The sequence below is a fragment of the Microtus oregoni genome, unplaced genomic scaffold (genome assembly GCF_018167655.1).
Source record: "Microtus oregoni isolate MIOR12 unplaced genomic scaffold, Mior012 000022F_ref0000154, whole genome shotgun sequence".
Taxonomy (NCBI): Eukaryota; Metazoa; Chordata; class Mammalia; order Rodentia; family Cricetidae; genus Microtus; species Microtus oregoni.
Window position 1 is genome coordinate 3,208,250 of NW_024543081.1, and position 16,795 is coordinate 3,225,044.

Consider the following 16,795-nt stretch of genomic DNA (forward strand, 5'->3'; position numbering starts at 1 on the left):
TAAATTAGTTTATGATTTCTCTTTGCTTTTCTATAAAAATTTTCTCTCTTTTAACAATGTAGAATAATGGCATTTTGTAAAAACCTGAACTGATAAATATATTTTCAATAGAATTGAGTGGCAACCATTTGTTGTGGAAGAGAGTTGGGGGACATGTATTATGATGGCCTACCGTGATTTTCCAAGAATCCTTGAGATGGAAAGCTCAGGGAAGTTATTCAGTGTTGTGTAGTGTTTGCCGGTCATGACTAGTTGAGTGTGTGCTGAGTTCACTGTGTATGACTCTACCTTCTGATTATTCATTCCTGTGGTTCATATCATACTGTGCACATTTATGAGAAAGTTTAGGAGCTAAAAATATGACTGAGAGTTTGTTGCCAAGAAGTAACTCATGTCTGATACTTAACGACTCTGGTAACATGTATTTAGATACAGTTTCCTGATCCTCCTCACTGGGGAAGGAAGGAATGAATTACCATACAAACTCATGTCAAACTCTCCTACACATCGGAGCTTAACTCTTATCTACTGTTAATATTGTTTTATGCATCATTTGTTTGTCTGGAAAATGCATAGTGAAATATTATCTAAAGAGAAAATGTTGCTTAGAACCTGAAAGTGGAGGAAATGGAGCTCGACGCTTAGCTACTATTCAGGTGCTTCTGAGACTGTGGAAGATGTCAGCGCTATTCACACTGTGTTTGTGGACACAGCAGAGGACAGGATTTCTTCAGTTCTATGTTCTGTCTCCTTCCTATTGAACTGCCTGTTTCTCGAGGTCTCTTACTGATTTTTCTAAGTTGTATACTTGTATGATTTCAGCTTATCACACATTTAATGATGCTTTTGTTGTGAAAATAGATTCTGCTTATACAAATGATATTTTAAATCAAATGAAATATAGTTTTTTCCAAAGCAAAACTGTTTCAAATTTCCAAATCATTAAAAAATTAATACTTAGAATTGATAAATCAGACATATTTTCCAATTTATTGAAAACTAGTTTACCAACTGTGTCAAAATATGAATTAATGGATATATTAAAACATTTATAGATAGATTTTATGATACTTGACTGAAAAATAATTTTAATACTGCTCACTTACACATATTTTAAGTGCAAGACCTGTTCTTTGTTTTTACATTATTTAAATATGAAGCTACTTCTAAATTTGCCTTTCAGATAATAGGTTCAGACAATCTGTACTGGAAACAATAATTAAAACTCTTTCTAGTTTATAAATATAAATTCCTATTTTCTTGATTTCCTATTGATTTTAACACATTATATGTTAGGGAGATTGCATCCGAGTCCAGTGAGGATGTTCAGTCATTACTCCAGCAGCGGAAAGCCTACTAGTGAGCATTGTATGTCTACAGCTTCATACCGTGTGCTGGAAATAAGAATGATTAATACAAACAAGAATGATTCCTGGTTTATGAAGATCTCCTCGAACAGAAGAAGTCATTTTCTTAGGAGGAAAGATTCCTAATGTGAAACTGTTTCATTCCACACCTGGTGACTCCAGGATCGTAACATAAATTTTGACCTTACCTTAAGCAAATTTGTCAAAAAGCCAATGACCTTAGTTGAGTACCTTTGGTTTTTATAAAATAGCATTAGGATTTATTGGCTTTACAGAAAATTATTTGGGGTAAATATTGCCACATCTTATTTTTTGTATTCTAAAGAGCAGATCTCACAAGTTTATAAATCTATGTTTGTATATGAAGTCAGGCAGCAGTAGCAGCCAGGGACTCACAACACTAACTCTGCCCACGGATAGGCATGGCTAATAAAATAACGCATCGTAAGTGAATTACTGATTTAGATATATGTAATTTTATGTCTATTTTTGTATATTCTTATGTAATATATTGTAATTTTATGTATATTAATCTATAACTTCATAATTGAAAACTCTTTTCGCAGTTTTACTATTTGTCACAAGACAGAAGTTGTCAAAAACACCCTAAATCCTGTGTGGCAAGCCTTCAAGATCTCAGTCAGAGCCTTGTGCAATGGGGATTACGACAGGTAAGACAGCCGAGACGTTCAAACCGAGGATGCAAACTGTTCACGGTCTGTGGAACTGGAATATAAACCACATCGTATTTTTCTGAAAGTGGTTTCTTTACCCTCAAAAAACCCCATATTTTTTCTACAAAAGCATGGAATTATTTTTTTAAAAAAATTCAAGCAACATGGCCTAATTCCATAATGATTTGGGGAATAGATAAAATTTTTACTAATTAAAGCTTAATTAATTGGACTGTTTTTCCCAAGATAAACATGTGTTAGGTGCTAAAAATAGATCAAAAGTTATTAAATTTGTAACTTACTATTTAAATGTGGTTCCTAAATTCTCATTGCCCCAGGCTGCCCATCACCTCAGTGGCCCACGCTGCTAGAGTGTGGCACATAGGTGCTTGCCATGGACAGGACATTGGCTAGATTGCTGTCACTTGGGTATAACTGGGCTCCTGGGCTCATACAGGCCCTACATACACAAAGAAGGCATTTTAGCAAGGTCCACCCAGCACCCTAACCCTTCCAGCATACTTGAAGGTTTATAATATTGAAAAATTTTGGAAACTATTATGTAAAAATCTCTATAGAATCAAAACTAAAAGTATATAAATAAATAAATAAAAGTTCAGTCTTTCTGTTGTTTTACTAGTCTTACTACTTGTATGTTAGTAAAAAATAAAAGATTGTCTTTTATGTAATGTTGAGACAGGGCCTTGCCATGTAGCTCAACCCGGCCATGAATGCCTACTTCCAATGGCTCAGTGTCGAGTGCTTGATTCTATTAACAAATACCATGCTGAGAACTGGTAGCGAATTATCTTGTTTACTTTTAAACATTTGATATCATCATTGGTAGGTGAGGCTAACTTTATTGAACTGGTTCATTCTTACCCTAAGAAAGCATTTCTTATGTTTTCTGATGAGTATTGTCGGTGCTACCAGCTCACCTTGTTAAAAGTTAAGGTTTCCAGACTCACCTCAGACCTGTTGAACCAAAAGCTCTGGGAAAGCCGTCTAGTAAGCTTCATTGTGATAAGGTCTCCAGGTGACTCTAATCCGTGTGGATTTGAGAAATATGTGCTGTGACAGTGGTCTCCAAGAGGGAAGAAGTGGGCCTGTCTTCCACTGAGAAGTTATGTTGTCCACCTTGCTTTCTCCGTGCATTGGAGGATTAACAGAGATTTTTGAAACTAACTTTAAGATGTAAATTTAATGGCAGTAATGAAATTAGCTAAATCAACTTCAATTTAATTTGTGAAACTTGTAAGCCTATATTCTCTAAGAACAACTGGCTGAATTTTATTTTATAGATTCAGATCATATTGTTTGAATATTATATTATTGGATCATATTATTTTATTTAAACCACTTTCTTATGTATATTTTCCTCCTGGCAGAACAATCAAAGTAGAAGTCTATGACTGGGACCGAGATGGGAGGTAAGGCCTCATGTATGTCAATCCTGTTTCTGAGACTTTAATGCAGCCCAAGCAGACTGTGTGCAGATGACACTGATGTTTTCTTTAGGCGCATGGTTTTCTGCTTCAAAGGACATTACTGATGGGTTTACGTGTGATTTTAAAAGCAATATATTTTCTTCAATTTTGAGACTACAATGCAGTGTTTCTTCATTTACAATAAGGGTTTCATGATTGGCCTTGATGCTTTGATAATGTGTTCAACACACAGGCATCTGTTTTCACAGCTCCAGAATAGAGATCTCCATTGTTCCAGCTTAGAGGTTCTGTGAAGGATCCTATAAAGTGTTTGACATGCCACTCAAGGGAACGCAAACACACACACACACAATCTAAAATATATTTTAAAAAAACCCACACTATTTTTTTATGATGGTGGCAATAAAGCCTGAACCTTACACATGACGAGCACTGTTGAAGTACCTCCCCAGTGATTATCGATTTTTGAGTGATCAGATTTAGAATCAAAGAAAAGATTTGAATCCCAGAAGACTGAAAATACAAACGATGAGGTTAGAAGAAGAAAAGATCTTTAGGGAGAAAGTTAAATATTCCTTGGGAATAAATTATGTGAACAGATTGGTGAAAGATGTTGCAATCTTTTAAGAGTTCCTTTTAGTTCTAGGACAAAGTGTCTTTACCTTCATTTAAAATACAGATCAGCGTTTTGAAATAAAATGCTAATGCATATTTTTATATCATACGTGTACCAAGAAGTAGCTGCTTAAATTTTATCTGAATACTCAATTTATGAATGACTTATAAAAAGGCTAAAGTAAATTATTTATTAAATTCTCACTAATACTCTCAAATAACTAATGAGATTTGAAAACATGTTATAACAAAATAATACAGATAATGAAACTCAGATGTTAATTTTATGATTAAATAATAATCATCATACAGGTCATTATGCCAGTTGATAGCCTGTGTTCTGTGTGGGATAATAACAGTTGTACTACAAGTGCGTTTATTTATCCAACAGCTTCCAAATATGACATACATGCTTTACAACACTGTAATTAATGATCAAAAGGACTCTGTTGTGTTTCCTTTCTGCTATCTTTAATGTCTGAAATTCTGTACCCCTCTCATTTTGTATTTTTTGTAATGCCCAGAAATTTTGATGTTTCTTTTAACAAAAACATTATGAGTGTTTTATTTTGTTTTTCTTTGTTCTTGAGCTACTACATAGTTCTGGTTGACCTGGAACTTGCTATTTAGATCAGACTGGCCTCACGCTCTGAGAACTCTCTTTGCCTCTGCCTCTTGAGTATGAAGATTAAAAGTTTGTATCACCATGCTCAGCCCAGTGGACCATCTTTTATTTTGAACAGTTTGGACTAGCATGGTTCCAAGAAAATAATTCAAGTGTCTTAGTTTGGGTTTCTTTTGTTATGAAGCATGGTCTATAAAGGAAAACATTAATTGGGACTAGCTTTTTAGCTTCAGAGGTTTAGTCCTTTATGGTCATGACAGAACATGGTGGTTTGCATGCAGACAGTACTGGAGAGGTAGCTGGGTGTTCTACATTTTGATTAGCAGACAGCAGAGGAGACTGTGTGCCACACTGGGTGTAGCTTGAGCACATAAGACCATAAAGTCCCCCTCTGCAGTGACACACTTCCTTCAACAGGCCATACCTCCTAATAGTACCACTTCCTATGGACCAAGTGTTTTAAACACATGAGTCTATGGTGGCCATACCTATTCAAACCACCACACCAAACCACATGGATAATTTTCAATTTTCTTTTGGCAACACTAGGAAGTAAATGTAAATCAGCAGCTTCAATGTAATAATGATTTAATATTAAGTACATAAAATGTTACCTTTTAGTAACAGAATTACTGTAGCAATGTTTAAATGATTAAAGTAGAAAGTGCACTCTTAACACATTCTTTAAAATCTGACATGTTTCTTATGCTTAGAGAGCAGCCCAGTTCAGACTCATTGTGTTTCAAGATCCTTAGAGAACCATGTGCTGGGGCTGCCTCATTGTGTAGCATTGTTTTGACTGTGACATCATTTATAGGATGTGAATTATATGAAACATTATACCACTTGGGCATGGTTTCCATTTCTGTAATTCTAACTATTCAGAAGGTGGTAACAGAAAGATGCCAAGTTTGAGGCCTGTCTGGGCCATAGTTACTTCAAAGCCCTCAGGCAATTAATGAGATCCTGTCTCAAAATAAGAAATAAAAGTAAATAAATTGCCTAAAAATTGAGCAATAGGCTAGCTCTAAAACCCTGAGTCTAATCCCCAGGACAAATGAATAACCTGAGAACTCTGTGTATTACTTGGTGTGGACATTTAACCATTCAAGACTAGTGCATGTAGTCTAGAGGGGATACTTCAATTCAAAGCTTTCAGTGAAGACCCTTGATCAATTGATTGCCCACAATTACTCATAAGGGAACTACAGGTGACTATGTCATAATAATGTCCCCAGAATGGGAACTTCAAGTAGACCTGGGACCTGGGATTTCCTCCTGTGAGAAAAGCCTTGCGGGTAGGAAGTATATGAAAGAATATTGCTAAGTAGTTCACATTGAATTTACTGTCCAGAACCAGTCTGGAGTAGGAGAAATGTAGTTACCTGTTTTTGTTTGTTTTTTTTTTTTTTTTATTTTAATTTATTTATTTATTAAGAATTTCTGCCTCGTCCCCACAACCGCTTCCCATTTCCCTCCCCCTCCCCCGATCAAGTCCCCCCCCCCCCCTCATCTGCTCGAAGAGCAATCAGGGTTCCCTGACCTGTGGGAAGCCCAAGGACTGCCCACCTCTATCCAGGTCTCCTAAGGTGAGCATTCAAACTGCCTAGGCTCCCACGAACAGGGCTGGGAACCCTGATTGCTCTTTGGGCTGATGAGGGAGGAGGACTTGATTGGGGGAGAAGGAGGGAAATGGGAGGAGGTGGCAGGGAAGAGACAGAAATCTTTAATAAATAAATTTTAAAAAAAATGCTAAGGAACAGGCTTGTCTGGGTCATAAAACCGGTAGTGGGGACGTCCTTGCAAAGCCCCACTTCCCTAGAAGTCACTTCAGCTGAATTTAGTTTGCTTCAAAATTGGGGCCCATTAATAGGATCGTTCTGCATAAAATCCACAGGGCTGTAATATGTGACTGATTGCCGGAGGTGACTAAGGAGGCAGTTGCTACTGCAGCATGATGATTTGATGAAAGACAGAGCCAGTGATCTGCCAATCATCCCATCCCAGCTTCCAACTGTTACACAGGGAGTGTTAAGTGTCATGGTGACCACTGCATTCTATCAAATAATGGCATTTATTATAAGTACACACTTCATCTGTGAAAGGCTACACAATGGTAGGTCTGCTGGTCTGTTTCCTTTAGTGGGTTTTGCTAAGCCTGTGGAAGGTTGCTGTTCTGCGATTGCGTCCTCTTAAACTCAGGGTTTAAGAACCTTACTTGTGCTTAACATAAGATGTGCAACCTCACTTAGGAGAACATTTTATACATCTTTCATGTTTTCCTCTTTTATTTTCAATTTCCTCATTCACTGTCTCTAATCTTCTCCTAAAATTAGTCTGTTATTCGCTTGCAGTTAATCCTACTATCCTGTGTATGCAGGTCACAAGCTTTGAGGTATTTTTTTTCAACGTCAATAAACCGAATTTCATAAACTGAATGTTACTGAGGCATATCTACCTTTCTATGCTATCTACTTAGGTCTATTTTTTTCTTTCAAATGTAGCATGTGACTTTCTGTTCCCTGACCTTTTAATTTGTAATTATCATACTCAAAATGGGTTGCTTTAATTATGTGTGCATTAGATTCTTAATCAATTTTTAACTCTGGAACATCTTTACTTATTTAAATGAGTCAATGCAAAATCTGTTCAATTAATTTTGGAATAAATTGTCATTGAGTACTTACATGTTAAACAGTTGACCTGGTATAGTAACTTAACTGAAGAATTTAATCTTTATGTAAAATCTTCTAATTATATTTAATTTGTTTTTCAATCTTTCTGTCTACCTTGAAAGGCTTTGGAGTCCTTACATTTTAATAATTTTTTTTCAGAAAATTGCATAAACATTTCACACTGCTGTTCTGCTAAGGTATCAGCAAATTCCTCAGTCTTCATCTGCACAGTGCGCTGGTCTGCCGTGCCGTGCTGACAGATCTTTCCTAGTGTCTTCCCTACCAAGAAAGTGTTGCTCAGGTCATGCATAGATTTTCTGTCCAGACCCTGTTGAAATGTCATTAACCACAGGCAAACTTTCCTTGGGTATCTAGAGTCACACAATCCTCCGCTTATTCGCACACTTAGTGAATTCTTTCTGCTGGGTCTTCCATGCTATCTGCAAGCTCACTGGGTTTAGGGTACTGTTTCTTCTTACTGTTCATGCAGGACTTTAAGGTAAGGGGCCTCTGTGTTCTTGCACCCAGTGGTTGTGTCGGTTTCACACCTGAAAGGAACATCTGAATCAGCTGAGACCTTCCTGATGCGCATTCAACCCTCGTGGATGTTTGTGAATCTCCCCATTCTCCCCTCCCCTTCAGTTAGTGACAGTATCGCAATTATCTTTAGCACACTGGAATTTTATCTCTGGGGAAGCTTCCACTGTGATTAATTTGGCTGTCGCTTCCTCATTTGGGAATTTCGTAACATTTTTCTCTTACTATCTTCTCCGACCATTCATTATTCTGGACTATGTTGTTTAATCCCCGTGAATTTATGTCATTTCTCGAGATTCTTCTGCTGCCAATGTCCATCTTTGTTTCGTTGTGGTCAGATTGGATACATAGAGTTAGTTCAGTTCTTCTTTCCTGTTGAGATTTGTTTAGTACTCGGTATGAAGTCTGTTCTAAAGACTCTCCTGTGGGCTTTGGAGCAGAGTGTACATTCTTTGGTGCTTGGGTGGAATGTTCTATAGATACCTGTAGGTAGATGCATTGGATATACAATGTCATTTATCTGGAGGCTTCTCTGTTTATTTTTTGTCCTAATGATCTGTCTGTTGGAGAAAGGGTGGAATTCAAGTCGCCTACTATGACTGAGTTGTTTTCATCTGTGTCTTGAAGTCTGGAAGTATGCTTTTTATAAAACACTGTAGTTGAGATTTTAATCATCTGTCTCCAATTGCAATATCTTCTCGGTTAACTGTTGTCTTGATTGGAACACAGTGTCCTTTATCTCTTCTGATTAATTTAGGTTTAAAGTCAGATCATAAGATAGTGCACCTGTTTCTTACCTCGTCTTCTTTCTTTGGATACTTTTCTCTATGGGTCCTTGTCAGTAAGATAAGTTTCATTTGCTGGATGAAGGTTCTATGATGATAGTTGGGATATTCACCAATCTGGTGCCGGGGTAAGGTCAGTTCAGGCTCCTCTCCACTATTGCTAAGATAGCAATACTGGGTCACTATTGTTGGATAACTGGGGTCATTATGTGGATTCTTAGGAATTTCCCTAGTACCAGGTTTTTCCCTAACCCCAGTGTGGCTTTCTCTATCAAGATCTCTCTTTCATTGCTCTCCCACTCTGTCCTTCTCTCCCCTCCACCATCACATTCACTCTTGTTCTCATCTTGAATCCCCTTCCCTTTATCAATTCATTCCCCCAGTTTACCCACGAGATTTCATCTAATTCCCCTTCCCGGGGCAATCCATGTGTCTCTCTTAGGGTCCTCCTTATTACCCAGCTTCTCTGGAGCTTTGGATTGTAGTCTGGTTAGCCTTTGCTTTACATCTATTATCCACTTATGAGTGAGCACACACCGGATTGGTCGTTCTGAGTCTGCTCTACCTTCTGTAGTAAGTAACGCAAAGAAGAAAATTTTCCTCTTTGTTTTAGAATGTGCGCGCATCATTCAGAAAAGGTCACCCAGTTCAGCAGCTTCAAAGGTACATTGCTATCACTGAGAACAAACAGTTTGTCACCTATCATACATTTCTCAGTTTTGTAAAAAGTAACAAATATATGTGGCTCAAAACACCCAAGTATTAAAGACCCCTTCTTAGCAAGTGAGTTCTACCGTGAGTTCTGTATAGTTGTATCAGTGTGTGCTCAGTTAGGTAATTAGTGTGATTGGGTACAGATGTTCCACTCTATCAGAATGGCTTTTTGTAGGTAGCTGCTCCTGAATTTGAGTCTGGATTACCTAATTCCATTTGCTTGAGACTAGTAATCATTGCTTCTCTATGTCAAATGTGTGATAAGTGTCGAGTGGCAGAAGTGGCATGCTGACAATCAGGGTCTGAATACTTAATTGAAAACCTTGGCCAAATGCAGATAGACCCAGGCAGTGCATGTCAGGTCTCTATTCCCTTTTCCCACCGATGTTTAGTGGGAGCTCAGTGTTACAGGCTGGCTCACACTTAGCAGCATCACAGCTTTTGAGGTGCTTCCACGCTTTCATCTCCATGGTTACTATTTCAGATACCTGAAGGGTGCACGGGAAAGAGGCTGGGTTCTAAATAGAATCACTAGGACTCAAGAGAATTGCAAGGTTTTTAAAAAAGACATTGTGGGTATGAAGTTGTATTTCCCATGGTTAAAAGAATCGTTTCATTTATCCAAATATCATAGGAAATGTAGAAAAAAACAAAGTACCAGAACCAAAGTCCTGTTGTGTACTTTTTATTTTTTCTAATTTATTTATTTATTAAAGATTTCTGCCTCCTCCCCGCCACCGCCTCCCATTTCCCTCCCCCTCCCCCGATCAAGTCCCCTTCCCTCATCAGCTCTAAAAGCAATCAGGGTTCCCTGCCCTGTGGGAAGTCCAAGGACCACCCACCTCCATCCAGGTCTAGTAAGGTGAGCATCCAAATTGCCTAGGCTCCCACAAAGCCAGTACGTGCAATAGGATCAAAAACCCATTGCCATTGTTCTTGAGTTCTCAGTAGTCCTCATTGTCCTCTATGTTCAGCAAGTCCGGTTTTATCCCATGCTTTTTCAGACCCAGGCCAGTGTGAGTTGAGAGACTGGATTCTAGGGATTTCATCATAACATACTACTAGCTCCAGCACTCTCCTTTGATATATGTATGTATGTAAATCCAAATCTGCAGTCAAGATTAGGCTGCTCTAAAAAGGAGACCCCACATAAAACAATGGTTTATAAGTGCAGGATCTTTCATGTAAGCAGAACTGGGATGCTGAATATCAAAATGAGTTACACCTCAAATGATTTGTAAGGTTCTTAGCAGTGAGATCACAACCTGTCCCCAGCACTTAGCTGGCTTTTGGAAACCTGATTTCCTTGCCCAGCCTTACACAAGAAGAGGAGCTCGGATCCTGCCTCAACTTGGTGTGCCATGCTTTGTTCAAGTTCATGGGAGGCCCCTTTCTAGATGGAGAAGGAGAAAGAGGAGTGAAAGGGGGGGGGGTAGATGTGACATGTGGGGGGGTACTAGAAGGAGAGGAGGGAGGAGAAACTGTGATTGGTAGGTAAAATAAATGAAAAAAAATATTTAAATAAAATAAAAAAGAAAACATTCTCTTGTGATAAAATTTTATGTAATTGATTTTAGTTAGCTTTTTTTCCTTCAAGATCTTACCTTCAGAAAAGAATTTTTGTCTAGATTCTCTGGGATTGTGAAATACAGACTGTTTTTTTTTTTTGCTTTATGTCTAAAAGTCGCTTATGAGTGAATACATATTATATCTGTCTTTCTCAGTCTGAGTTATCTTACTCAATATGATGTTTCCTAGATCCATCCATCTGCCTGCAGATTTCAAGATGGCATTATTTTTGCCATTGTGTAAATGTACCACATCTTCTTTATCTATCCATTGGTTGAGGCGCATTTAGGTTGTTTCCAGGATCTGGCTGTGACAAACAATGGTGCTATGAACATAGTTGAGCCCATGTCCTTGTAAGATTGAGACTCGTTTGGATATATACCCAAAGTTATTGTTGGGTCTTGGGGTAGGTTGTTTTCTAATTTTCTGAGAAATCACCATACTGATTTCCAAAATGGTTATACACAATCCCAGAGAACCTAGACAACAAAGAAGACCCTAAAAGAAACATCTAATCTACATGGGAAGCAGAAAAAGACAAGATCTCCTGAGTAAATTGGGAGCGTGGGGATCATGGGAGAGTGTAGAAGAGGATGGGGGAGGAAGAAAGGAGAGCAGAGAAAAACCTAACAGTTCAATAAAAATAATTTTGGTTGGTTAAATACAGTTGTTCATTACTTATTACTGGTCACCGGGAAAGGCCATGGCTTTTTAAGAGGTTCACAGCTAAACAGTAAATTCCCATAGGGCTTATGGGGACATTGATTTATGACAATGAACAGCTTGCGAGTACTGTGACACAAAACAAAAACTATTTTTGTTTATTATAATCCTTTAGCTCCTGTCTTAGACTCCTTTCCAGTTACTGTGAAAAGCCACATAAGGGAGAAGGACTGAATCTCACTCACAGTTTAAGAGACAGGCTATTATGGCTGGGGAATCGTGGTGACAGGGGATTGAAGCAGCTGGTCATATGACCTCGTCAGCCAGAGGTGTTGAGCAGTGCAGGCAGGCTGCTGCACAGCTCCTTCTCCCTGCTTTCACTCCACAACACACCTAGGGAATTGTTCCACCCACAGTGGGTGAGTCCTCCCACCACAACCTGCACAATCAAGATGCTCCTCCTCAGGCATGCTCAGAGGGCCGTCTTCAGGTGTTTCCAAATTCTGTCAAACTGACCGTACTCTCTAGTTCCTCTAATAGACATGTTCTTCTTTTGGTGAATTACAGTTGCCTGAGGATCCATTGTCAGTAACGAATTTCTCAGCAGTATGGTTTAAACTTAGTGAAATAGTTAATCATTTGGATAACACAGGATTATCATTTGCTTTCGAGGTGAAAATCATTAAAACTATTATTCCTGTTTCAAGTACTAATTTTGGTGTGTAAGTTGAATAATTGATTATTAATGAAATATTATTGATTTTAAATTTTAGATTAAGGGATAATGAAATTGTATATCAGTCTCTCAAGAGACTGCCTAAATTATATAGTTGTATTCATTGAGATATTAGACAGTTTTCAAACTCAATAAACAGTTCTTATGTAAAATGTTTTGATAAATGAATGAGAATTGAACAAGCCTGGTGCCACATACTTCTTTCTCCTCCCACTTTCAGTCATGATTTCATTGGAGAATTTACAACAAGCTATCGGGAACTTTCCAGAGGACAGTCACAATTCAACGTCTATGAGGTAAGAAGCCTTTACTACTGACTTCCTGTGGTAAGCAGTTTTTGCTTTGCACTGCTTTCTAAAGGTAATTGCCAAAGATTAAATGAGAACATGCAAGTGTGTGTGTGTGTGTGTGTGTGTGTGTGTATGAGGGAGTATATACACACATACATTTATAAATTCATTGGATCTATTTGTTTCTTTAATTAATATTATTTTACTTGTTTCTTTAATTAATTGGTTGGTTTAGATGACCTGTTAAATGAAGGTATTTGTGGAGAACACATTAAGCCGTGAGTGACTGCGTATTGTTGAGTGGTGGCAAAGCCTTCCTCTTGTCCCAGTACAAATGTTGACAGTGTAAGCAGAAACTTTCAACCATGGCTTCCTTCTCCAACACAACTGCAGTCTGAGACAGCTCCACTCCAGAGGGCTCCTACTGAGATTAGCTAAACCTGTCTCCTTGATTCTGATGTGTAAAATAAACCTGCTGAGGTTTCTGGGTTGCTGCTGCGGTTGGTGTCCTCCATCAGATCAAGCACAACCCTTCTCACCCTGCCTTTCTTTATGCCTGTCTGTGTGTCTGTCCTTCCTTCATTCCCTCATTGCTCCGGTTAGGTGAATTCCCAAAGCCCTGGAGTCCTGCAGACAATTGGTTCTGTTTTATTCTCACTCTTAAGTCACATGGTTTATTTATCTTGAACTTCTAAGATTTGCCTAAGAAGCTTTTCTTTCATTTCATTTTACTTATTTTTAATTCATATTTAAGCATATGTCTGTGAGTTTGTGTGTGCATGTACCCGAAGAGAGGTCAGAAAAGGTTGTCGATGCCCAGGAATTGGGATTGCAGGTTGTTGTGAGTTGTCTGGTGTGAGTGCTTAAACCAGAACCTGGATCCTCTGGAAGAGCAGTAAGGCTCTTAACCACCAAGTCACCTCTCCATCCTTGGAAACATTTTTCTTTTCCTTTTCTGAAGTTAAAATATAATTAACATAATTTTCCACTTTCTGAGTCCTCTCTCTGATTCCTCTCAGTTTTACTCTCTCCCAAATTTGTAATGTCTGGCCTCTTTTTCTTTAATGTTTGGTGTGTGTGTGTGTGTGTGTGTGTGTGTGTGTGTGTGTGTGCTCTCCAGAGTATATAAATCCAATCTTCATAATCTGTATAATGTTAGTTGTGAGTAGATATGTTCAAAGTTTACTGTGTGGTATTTCATAACCCATTGATGTCCCCAGGATCTAAGGGGCATAGGTTGGGTTGACTTCAAATCACAGTAGGAGAACCTTAACTGGATCAACTGCAGCGAATTATGTTAATGCCATCATGCCCTTCTACAGACACGTCTAAGAAGTTAGAAAACTGAGATGGAAAGTTTGGGTTACAGAGTGAAGCACAGATTACCCGGGAAGGTGAAGGCAGAGCAAGAAGAGCAGAAGTGGGAGAGACAGAGAGGAGCTGGTGAGAGGGGGTGGGTGTCCATGGATAGGACAAGTGAAAGATTCATATTGTGTCTCAAGGGCCTGGGGGTATTTGGCAGGGGTGAGCAGGGCCAGAATGGGAAGGAGGCTAATAGAGTTGTTAAGTTGGAGGAGAGCAATAGCTCACCACTTAGGATTGTGGAAATAGTAGGCGATGTTAAAAGGCTTGGTTGTGTTGGGAGGTCTGTATGGATATAGGACCTGGGAAGGGGAGGGACATTGTGTAAGGCTGTAGCATGAGAGGAATATGGATCCATACCATTGAAGGGATGTGTTGCTGGTTGTCTTTGCTATTTATTCTTTTCACTTTTTGATGGAGGAGGCCACCACCCAGCTCTCAAATAAATCACACATAGAGGCTTATCCTTAGTTATGAATGCCTGGCCTTAGCTTGACTTGTGTCTAGCCAGTTTTTCTTAAATTATCCCGACTACCTTTTGCCTCTGGGCTTTTTCCTTTTCTTACTTCTAGATATCTTACTCTCCCTTTTACTCCTTGACCGGCTAGGTAGCTGGGTGGCTGGGTGGCTGGATGACTTGGTGGCTGGGTGGTAGCTCCTGATATCCTTCGCCTCCTGTTCTGTCATTGCTTCTCCTCTTCCTCATTTCTCCTATTTATACTCTCTGCCTGCCATCCCCACTTATTTCTCTCTCCTGCCTCATTATTGGCCATTCAGTTCTTTATTAGACCAATCAGGTGTTTTAGACAGGCACAGAAACACAGCTTCACAGAATTAAACAAATGCAACATGAACTAAACATAACACATCTTAAAAATAATATTCCCCACCAGGGGTGAGGCCATCACAGAATGCTGAGCCTTAGTGGTCAGTCAGGCCCAGCTGTTGGGTGAGTTAGTAGAACCAGCCTCCTCCAAGAGCTGGTCAGTTCTGTTTAAGATGGGCACTCAGCTCTCCTGTGTGGAGATTAAGAGGACAGGGAAGAGCAGAGCGCAGAGAATGATCACGGTGGGGTTTGTGACCAGTGAAGAGAATATTTCACCTTGCCTTAGAGAGGAGGCAGCACTCTAACAGGAGCAAAGGAAGGGTGGCAATGTTTGAAGCCAAGGACTGTAGTACAGGTGAGGTAACAGAATGCTGCCAGGAGAAAGCTTTCCTTTCAAGTCAAGTCATTCAGGTGAACAGTGAAAACTCCCACTCCCAGAAGTGCTACACCAACGCAAGCTAGCAGAAACAACAAGGGATCTAGAGCACTGAAGGGAAGGAAGAAAAGGAATAGAGGACCAATGTAAAGAACTGTGTCTGAAAGTCGAGGGTTCCTTGCAGGCAGAGCTCCTCCACTGCATCCAAAAGGTCATCTTGCAGATGCATCAGGGAGTAATAGAGCTGTCATAGAGTTGTGAGTCACTAGGAGGTTTATGTGGAATTTTCCTGTTCAGGTATAGCAGGAGTCTGGTTATTTTAAAGGAGGTGGCTCCAGTAATTAAAACATGTAAAAGACGGTAAAGCAGTAAGTATGAGGATAATGAGAATCGAGTGTTCAAGGGGAAGAGCCAAAATGGGAGGGAACCAAAGGCCATTCATAGGAAAAGGTTGTCACTGAATTTTTGTCTGGTCTCTGCATCTTTGAGACCAATCTTGAACCAGATAGGATTAGTTGGTGTGGGAGCAGCATTGTTCCTGGAGGAGGGCACAAGGCTCATCCTCAGCAGTAGTCAGGCTGTCTAGGCCTCATTAATGTTGGAGCATTGCAGTAGCCAAAGAATCAAGTTGTTACTGAAAGATATTAAGCTGATCTGAGGTTTCTTTAAGCTTTCCAGAGAGCTTGTAAGACAGAGTGGTTAAGATCCAAAGAGGCCTTCAGTCTGTCTGTTGTAGTTCTGAATCCTGAAAAACAATGCCCAGCGTAGCAAGAAGAGGGATGAGATGGACGACTCATTAGCCACCATTTCTGGGGTCACCCAAGCTTCTTTAGGAACTTGGGACACAGATCTCTCTTAAGTGCTTCAAACTTCCAAAGGGGAGATGTGGAAAGCACAGCAGTTAAACTGCCTCAGAGGAGGGTCCATCTAAGGGGCCGTGGCAGAACTTAACAGATGGCAAAGATGCAGAGCATAATACAACCATGTGACAACAGTGTACATCCATGGACTGTCTTATTCGAGTGAGGTAGCATCTGTAATACATAAAGTTCAGACTTATGGGACTACTCTAAATCCCACTAAGCATGTACTTAAGAAAATAGTTGGGGCAGTTTGCCCTTATTGGAGAACAGGCAATAAACCTATATTTGTCATAGGTGTTATAGGCAAAAATGGTTGATCGTCGTCACCACTGTCCATTATAAATCACGGCGTTGGTTTAGTGGAAGAGCTTGAAATATTTTTCATTGATCACCATAAATTCAGAATTGCCAGTTGGACCTCCTCTATTACAGCCTCATGGAGAACATTAAGAGTTTAATATCATGATTAACATGAATTTTGTGTAGTATGGTGAAATATATTTAGACAGCTGTTTGGACCATATACTGGAGCTCTGTAGATAGGACAACTGTAATTACATTTCTGTTATATCAGACTTTTGTACAAGGAGCAAACATCTGGAGACTTTGTAAGAGAACTCAGTGAAAATGAAAGAGAAATAGAATTTTTATAGAATTGTCCAGAAAAGTT

At 39.2% G+C, this 16,795-nt stretch overlaps 1 protein-coding gene across 1 annotated transcript in view; it reads left to right on the plus strand.

The window, feature by feature from the left end:
* The window catches only part of Cpne8 (copine 8), a 178,238-nt gene that overhangs the window by 108,748 nt on the left and 52,695 nt on the right, over positions 1–16,795 (plus strand). The window contains exons 9-11 of the mRNA XM_041672522.1: positions 1,934–2,038; positions 3,430–3,471; positions 12,629–12,704. Coding sequence (XP_041528456.1) covers positions 1,934–2,038; positions 3,430–3,471; positions 12,629–12,704 — 223 coding nt within the window. The remainder of the gene's footprint in view (positions 1–1,933; positions 2,039–3,429; positions 3,472–12,628; positions 12,705–16,795) is intronic.